Source organism: Bison bison, unplaced genomic scaffold, assembly GCF_000754665.1.
Source record: "Bison bison bison isolate TAMUID 2011002044 unplaced genomic scaffold, Bison_UMD1.0 scf7180017864228, whole genome shotgun sequence".
NCBI lineage: Eukaryota > Metazoa > Chordata > Mammalia > Artiodactyla > Bovidae > Bison > Bison bison.
Window position 1 is genome coordinate 2,518,201 of NW_011494800.1, and position 8,616 is coordinate 2,526,816.

At 37.9% G+C, this 8,616-nt stretch overlaps 1 protein-coding gene across 1 annotated transcript in view; it reads right to left on the reverse strand.

Annotated features, from left to right (window-relative positions):
• The window catches only part of ANTXR2 (anthrax toxin receptor 2), a 180,869-nt gene that overhangs the window by 112,684 nt on the left and 59,569 nt on the right, over window positions 1-8,616 (reverse strand). The window contains exon 11 of the mRNA XM_010845903.1: window positions 4,573-4,651. Within this exon, the coding sequence (XP_010844205.1) occupies window positions 4,573-4,651 (79 nt within the window). The remainder of the gene's footprint in view (window positions 1-4,572; window positions 4,652-8,616) is intronic.

Consider the following 8,616-nt stretch of genomic DNA (forward strand, 5'->3'; position numbering starts at 1 on the left):
AATTATCATATCCAAATATGCCTGAAAGGCTAGGTATCACATAAATACAATGCCCACTATTTATTATATCATAGTATTACCCACTATCCTCTTCTATTCTGAATAGAGATGTAATGTACACATCCACTGGTCCTTTCTCATCAGCTCCAGTCTCACTTTCCATATGGATAAAATGGTAATATTACTACCATCCACAAGGAGAAGAGGGCAGCAGAGGATGAGATGGTTAGATAGCATTACTGACTCAATGGACATGAATATGAGCAAACTCCGGGAGAGAGTGAAGGACAGGGGGGGCTGGCGTGCTGCAGTCCGTGGGGTTGCAAAGAATCGGACATGACTTAGTAACAACAAAACCAGACATATTTGAGCTTGAATAAAAATAATGACTAAATCTAATGAGGAAAAAAAGAATCATCCCATGGTTATGTAAGTAAATAGTTATGTTGTACATCTTGAACTTATACAGTGCTATATGTCAATTATATAAATAAAACTGGAAAGAAAAAACTCTCTAAACTTTGTCTCCACAGAGTTAAGCTCAACCTCTCATGAACACAGATTTTCTTTCCTTCATTCATTTTTAATATGACAGCTCTGTGTACTAAAGCTGAGGAATCACAGACTTGTAGGATGAACTCTAAGCTCTTTTTTTTCCAGGTTGTTGATAATCTGATCTAAATGTTCTATTTTCAAGCTTTCCTTCCACTGTTTTTACTCCAACCAGAATGATCCTGAGACAGACATGGATCCCAAGACCCTCTGCTGCACAGTGCTGCAATGCTCATACCTAAGCCTCTCCTCCGGAGAAGGCAGTGGCGCCCCACTCCAGTACTCTTGCCTGGAAAATCCCATGGACGGAGGAGCCTGGTGGGCTGCAGTCCATGAGCTCGATAAGAGTCAGGCATGACTGAGCGACTTCACTTTCACTTTTCACTTTCGTGCATTGGAGAAGGAAATGGCAACCCACTCCAGTGTTCTTGCCTGGAGAATCCCAGGGATGGGGGAGCCTGATGGGCTGCCGTCTATGGGGTCGCACAGAGTCGGACACGACTGAAGCGACTTAGCAGCAGCAGCAAGCCTCTCCTCCAACAACAAAATACAAAGAAACTATAAGGGACTAAAAATACATGTATGCATGCACAGTTAGGGCAAATTTTGGACAAAAGATACAAAGATACCAAAAAACCGAACTGCCACTTCTGAAGAATTGGAACAAAAGCAGGGTATTGCCCAAGCCTGCTGCACACAACACCACCTAAGGGGTGGGCAACCACCTAAGCCACCCCACTGGCCCAAGCCCTGGACACACCATTACCCTCACCCCATAAAAGGGACAAACTCCCTGCCCAGCAAGCAGGAAAGCAGAAGAACTTCTTGTGTGTTCTCATTCTCCCTTGCTGCAACAAGGGCCCCAGTAAAATCTTGCCTGAATTTCTTGTCTAGCCTCTGATCAATTTCTATTGATGAAGGAAGCCAAGAACCCTGGTAGGTAATAATCCTTTTAAAACACTGTCATACAATGTCATCACTGCGGATGGTGACTGCAGCCATGAAATTAGAAGACGATTACTTCTTGGAAGGCAAGCTATGCAAACTGAATGTATTAAAAAGCAAAGACATCACTTTGACAACAAAGGTCCATATAACCAAAGCTATGGTCTTTCCAGTAGGCATGTACAGATGTGAGAGTTGGATCATAAAGAAGGCAGAGTTCCAAAGAATTGATGCTTTTGAACTGTGATGCTGGAGAATACTCTTGAGAGCCCCTTGGACAGCAAGATCAAATCAGTCAATCCTAAAGGAAATCAATCCTGAACATTCTTTGGAAGGACTGACATTGAAGCTGAAGTTCCAATACTCTGGCCACCTGATGTAAACACCCAATTCACTGGAGAAGAACCTGATGCTGGGAAAGATGGAAGGCAGAAGGAGAAGATGGAGACAGAGGATGAGATGATTGGATGGTATCACTGATTCAATGGACATAAACTTGGGCAGATGGTGAGGGATGGGGTAGCCTGCCATGCTGTAGTCCATGGGGTCACAAAGACTCAGAAAGACTTGGCATTGAACAACAACCACCATGTCACCTTCCAATGGCTCCCTGTTTCATTTAGAAGAGAAACTCAAGTCCTTACAATGACTTATAAAACCCACTATGATCTCTCCCCTCCCTCTACTCTCCTCTACTCATCTCAATCCTCCTCCTCCCCTAGCTGCCTTTACCCTACACATTGGCTGCCTGTTCCTCTTTAAGCCAGCCAGGTACAATCCCACCTTAGGCTCTGTTTTAGCTGCTCCCTCCACATAAACACTGTTCCCTTACATGGTCTTCAGGGCTTACTCCCTCACCTTCCTCAAGTTTTCCCTCAAATCTCTTCTCACTGGAAATGACTGAGATCCCTTGTTTAATATTACAACATGTCCCCACACTCTCTCTCCATCTTTGATACAACTAATGTCCCTTTTTTCTGAAATCACCTTACTGTTAAACCACCTCTAGTCACATTCAGTTCAGTCGCACAGTCATGTCCAGCTCTTTGCGACCCCATGGACTGCAGCACACCAGGCCTCCCTGTCCATCACCAATTCCTGGAGTTTACTCAAATTCATCTCCATTGAGTAGGTGATGCCATCCAACCATCTCATCCTCTGTCGTCCCCTTCTCCTCCCACCTTCAATCTTTCCCAGAATCAGGGTCTTTTCCAATGAGTCAGTTCTTCACATCAGGTGGCCAAAGTATTGGAGTTTCAGCTTCAGCATCAATCCTTCCAGTGAATGTTCAGGACTGATTTCCTTTAGGATGGACTGGTTGGATCTCCAGGGACTCTCAAGAGTCTTCTCCAACACCACAGTTCAAAAGCATCAATTCTTCAGCGCTCATCTTTCTTTATAGTCCAACTTTCACATCCATACATGACTACTTGAAAAACCATAGCCTTGACTAGACAGACATTGGTTGGCAAAGTAATGTCTCTGCTTTTGAATATGCTGTCTAGGTTAGTCATAACTTTTCTTCCAAGGAGCAAGTGTCTTTTAATTTCATGACTGCAGTCACCATCTGCAGTGATTGTGGAACCTAAAAAAATAGAGTCTATCACTGTTTCCACTCTTTCCCCATCTATTTGCCATGAAGTGATGGGACCAGATGCCATGATCTTGACTCTCCTGAAAACAAGCAAGACCTAGAAAGACTTCCTCTTTCTAGGAAATATACAACCTATAAATTACAAACGGGTAATATAACTTCAGCATCCCTGTACATGGAGACTGTGTATGGTTATAAGATCCAGATAAAGATCCTATAACCACACTTGAGTGGAAGAGAGGTAAAAAACAAAACAAAACAAAACAAAAACAGCTAGAGGTACAGAATAGGAGGGATGGAGAAAGAATGCCATTTCAGTGAGGGAACACTGAGAAACCATAAACCACAAATGTTTGTAATCTCAACCACATCCTGAGGGACCAGAAAATATACAAACTGCAACATCCACAAAATCTACAAATTGCAACATGAATTGAAGATGAAAAGGCCGGGGTTGGGGTGGGGAGGGCCTAGCTATTTTTAAAATAAAAAAATGAAAACAAGTGTTGAAAAAGAGGTATCCAGGGAATTCAATAATGACCCAAGAGTCCATATGGATGCTGTTTTCCCTGCAATGTTTTCTTACAAGAAGAAATAAACTATCTCTATACAGATAATATTGAGTTGCCTTTTTTTTTTTCTGGAGGAAGGATGTCTCTCAAAGTAAAAGATCAAAATGTAAAACCATCTCATGAAATCATGAGATGTGGGACAATGTTTAGGTTTGGGATTTTGGTCTTTTGAAGGGCAGGAATTTTTTTTTTCTCTGATTTATTTATTTTTTACAAAGAAAATGCAATCATAAGACTAATAGCCATGTTATCAGTTCCTTTTAATGCTTTGTGTTTTCATGTTCAGCAATCTAATATCAAGACTTAAACCCCCAAAATTAAGGAAAACATTGTCTTATCAATGGAGTTTACATCTAACAATACTGCATTTTAGGTCCACTATGATCTATGATACAAACCTATCACCTCAATTAAATTATAACTTCAATATAGTTTTAAGCCAAGATATTATCAAGCTTTCAAAATCAAATTCCTTACTCATGTAAAAATACCAACATTAAAATGGACAAAATAATAAGCTCACTCATTAAGATGCACTAGTAATTTTAAAACCATGATAAATGTCTTAGATACTACAATGCAACCTTCATTAAGAGAAGACATTACTTTCTTTATAGTTATTGTTTTAATAAAAAAAATAGCTTCATTTGGAAATCATTCTCCTACCTTATTCTGATATGACTTTCCAATTTTATAAATGTCAAAACACAACCTTTACTCGCTTAACATCCCTTTTAAAATGAAACTAAAGGAAAATGCAGAACAGTCTACAAGTGCAAGTGTTTCCTCGAGACGGTCTTCAGTGATATCCTTGTACTTCACTGTAGTGTGCAGCGACACCGAAAGACCATAAATTATTTCTGCGTAGAGTTATTTTGAAAAGGTAACTTTATGCAAACTGTGACTTACACATTCCGTGGCTGTGACTATTAGTGAACTCGAGATGACAGACTTTCCTTCATTAAAACTCACTGAAACATGAAGAGTTCTGAAAGAAAATGAAGAAACAATAATTAACAATGAATTAAAAAGTAGAGCTTTGTGGGAGATTTTTCTTTCTTTAAATAATTCAAAAGTAACCAGAAAGTCTACTTTAAAAGTCAAGTGTCTGGTCAGTTAGCTTTTTTCTTTCTTAGTTCCAGCCCTTACTCAGTAGCTAGAGGCAAATTCCTTAAGTGATTCAATTGTTTCCAAAAGAGGCACTAATGTAAATAGAAACATGAAAAATTCCTATAGTCGTCCTTTTAGTTTAAAAATGCTATCTTTCGGACAAAAATTTAATTTAGAAGAATTCCTTAATGCAGAAAAATGCTGAGATTTTTCAGGTTCACAAAAATCTTTTTAAAAAGGAGAAAAATCGTTCCATCCCATTTCGCTTTTCCCTGTCTGTAGATATTACAATTATTATAAGATCTTTGTTTAAGAATTTAAAAATAACCAACCATTCAAAGATAAAATATAGAGAAAGTGATAATGAAAGACAGAGATAAGCTGAATGGAAAAAAATAATACATGTAAATATCTGTAGGCATTTGTTGTAAATACCCAAGATTTTAACATATCCTGAAAAAGGCAGAGAAAAGAGAGAATAATTTTTGTCCATTACTGAGAACTACTATAATTAAAATACAGCTCTCATTTTGAAAATATGATTTCAAATTATAATTTAAAATAATTAAAATTTCATTAATTCAGGTTTTATTATAGTAATTCATTAATTGGGATCAGTTGGTAATTTTTTTTTTCATAGCTTTAAGAAAATGGCAACCCACTCCTGTATTCTTGTCTGAGAAATCCCATGGACAAAGAAACCTGGTGGGTTAAAGTCCATGGGTTCGCAAGAGCCAGACAGGACTTAGCGACTAAACCACCACAGAAGATATCAAAGGGGGAATAGTGACAAGGAGATTTTTAAAGGAAACAGCTCTTTTCCAAAAGAGTTTACAAAGTATATTACCTATAATAATCAATATACCAAGAAAACAAAGCTATCCATTCACTAAAGTGAAACAGGCAACATTTTGTTAATCTAGCTTCTATACCACACCATGCCCCAGTGTTCACAAAATATTATAAAGTCCAAGAATTAAGAGCCAGAAACTTTGCCTTAATTACTCTGGATTAGTAGAATCTTATTAAATTTATTAGAGTTCTACTCTAGGCCTTGAATTGTGTGTCAAACACTATTAGTTATAGACAGTTAGAATAAAACAGAAGCAATCTCAAGCCACTGGTAAGATTTCCAATAATGATGGCAGAGATGACAAATATTATTCAGTTCCTGCCAGATGCTGTCCTGGGCATTTTATGATATTATCTCATTTAATTCTTATAACTCTTAAAGTAAGGAGTTTCACAGTTTTATAGCTGAGGAACATAAGGCCCCAAAATGCTAATTACCTTGTCCAAAGTGGTAAAGACAGGATTCTTACAAATTTCGAGTTCTTTCCATAATACCACTGAGGCTTGAAGAAATGAAAGTTCTTATTGTGTTTTTCTTTTTTATTATTCTCTCAATGTGATATGTAGCTTGGGTTTTTACAGTGCTAGAGTCTCCAGGAAAGATAAAACTAGTAAACTTCTAGCTAAACTCTTCTTCAAAATTCAGGATAACTCCTATTAAAAATATTCCCTGTAAATTATTCCCTTCAAAACATTTTGTTTTTAAAAATATGTTTAACTAAATCCAGAAACAAGCAAGAACTTAGGGTGTATATGTCAATTTTACTGAACTTCTATGAACTTCCAACACAGAATGAGAAGTGGCTTATTTAAGAAGGTAAATTTAAAATTACTTGCTTATTCTGCAGAATTGAGTGCCTTGTTTTGTTTTGCTTTTTTGAAGACTAAGCATAGTTGAATCCAAAAATAATGTTTCCTAGATCTTAATTCCTCCACTCTAAAGCACACACCAGAAAGCATATGACACAGAAGGCATGGTTTTGGTTTTGGGCAAGATTTATTTGAGTCATAACACTGCATGATTGTTGCAGATAATCTTATTGATTCAACTTTGAAGGGCTCAGTAGACATTGACATAAATTGTTCATAATCTGGCAGGTAGAACTCACCAGACATGAACCAGTTCTCTAATTAACAAAGGGAACATTCAAAACATTTAATGCTTATCCAAATGGAATAAAAACAGAAGATATTTTTACAACAAAGTTCACTCTTTTCTATAGTTCCCCATAGCATGCTGATGAGCTCTTGTAGGCAACCAAAACAATTGCATATTATTCCTAAAATCTGTCCAGTATCATGTGGTTGGTGAAATAAAACTGAGTTAAGTCTCCACAGACATGGAAATCCACCTGATGATTCTTTGGACACATGGATTCATATGAAACAATATAACCTTCCCCTTCCTGAGAGCAGTAGTAGCATTATCAAACTATTACCATTAACAACAATATTAATAATGATGGCATTTGTCAATTCCTTACTATGAACCTGAGAGAGTTAATTCTTAGGTAGGTTGATAAGGAGTCTGGGGCCCTCAAGGAGGAGAAAGGGGTCCAAAGCCATTGGGGAGGAGAAAGGGGTCTGGAGTTCTCCAGGAGGAGAAGAGGACAAATCGGTTTTTTCTACATTCCTTCATCTTAGTCACATAAAATGTTTTTTTCTTTAAGCCCAGAGTTAATGGCTCAAGGGTATGTTTTCCCTTAAGCTCTGTACTAAGGATTATATAACAATAATTACTAAGGATGTATCTTGCTCAACGACATGCTTCTCCCTTTTAACAAGGACCTTCTGACTAATCTTGTTATCTTTAGATGTATGCTGTGGAACTGGGTCAAGATCTATGTTGTGGGAGTGGGTCTGGTAAAAGTATGTAAGACCTCCATTAGACTAGCAAGGGGGGCACTCTCCATCCCCCTTCCGATGTATATGTCAGAAGCTTTCTAAGTACCTTTTTATACTTTAATAAAACTCTGCTATACAAAAGCTCTTGAGTGATCAAGCCTCGTCCCTGGCCCCGAAGCTAAATCTTCAGAGATTGTGAATCTGACATTGTTCACCATAAGCTGTCAAACCCAATGCATTAACTCATCTTCTCATTTAATTCTCACAACAATCCACTGAGGGAGGCTGTACCATTATCTGCATTTTCCAAATAAGGAACGTAAAGCTTAAAAAGGTAACCTGCCCAAAACTGGACTTCTCTTAACTCTGTAGTCAAAGGCTCTCACTTCTATTGCACATTACCTTAATCCTCGATAAATGCTTTAGGGTCTGATATCTAATTTTTGCTCACTGGCAAAATTGTCACTCCTCCAACTTTTTACAACATTCATGTTATTGCTCGTGGTTAATTACATTGGCATTTACTATACAATGAAGAGGGAAATGGCAACCCACTCCAGTATTCTTCCCTAGAGAATCCCATAGACAGAGGAGCCTGGGAGGGCTATAGTACATGTGGTCACAAAGAGTCAGACATGACTGAGCAACTAACTGTTACTATATAAAATACTTATTTGTGAATATATCTGTATATTTTTATATGGATATATATTTGCTGGTAGTTTTTTCAGAAACGTTGCAAGCATTAAAAACATACTCTAAAGGTTATTTCTGCTTTTACATTTTGTTGTTTCTTTAGAAAAATACTTTGAGATTATTCGTATGATAATGGCACTGTGTGGATCACAATAAACTGTGGAAAATTCTGAAAGAGATGGGAATACCAGACCACCTGATCTGCCTCTTGAGAAACCTGTATGCAGGTCAGGAAGCAACAGTTAGAACTGGACATGGAACAACAGACTGGTTCCAAATAGGAAAAGGAGTTCATCAAGGCTGTATATTGTCACCCTGTTTATATAACTTATATGCAGAGTACATCATGAGAAACGCTGGACTGGAAGAAACACAAGCTGGAATCAAGATTGCTGGGAGAAATATCAATAACCTCAGATATGCAGATGACACCACCCTTATGGCAGAAAG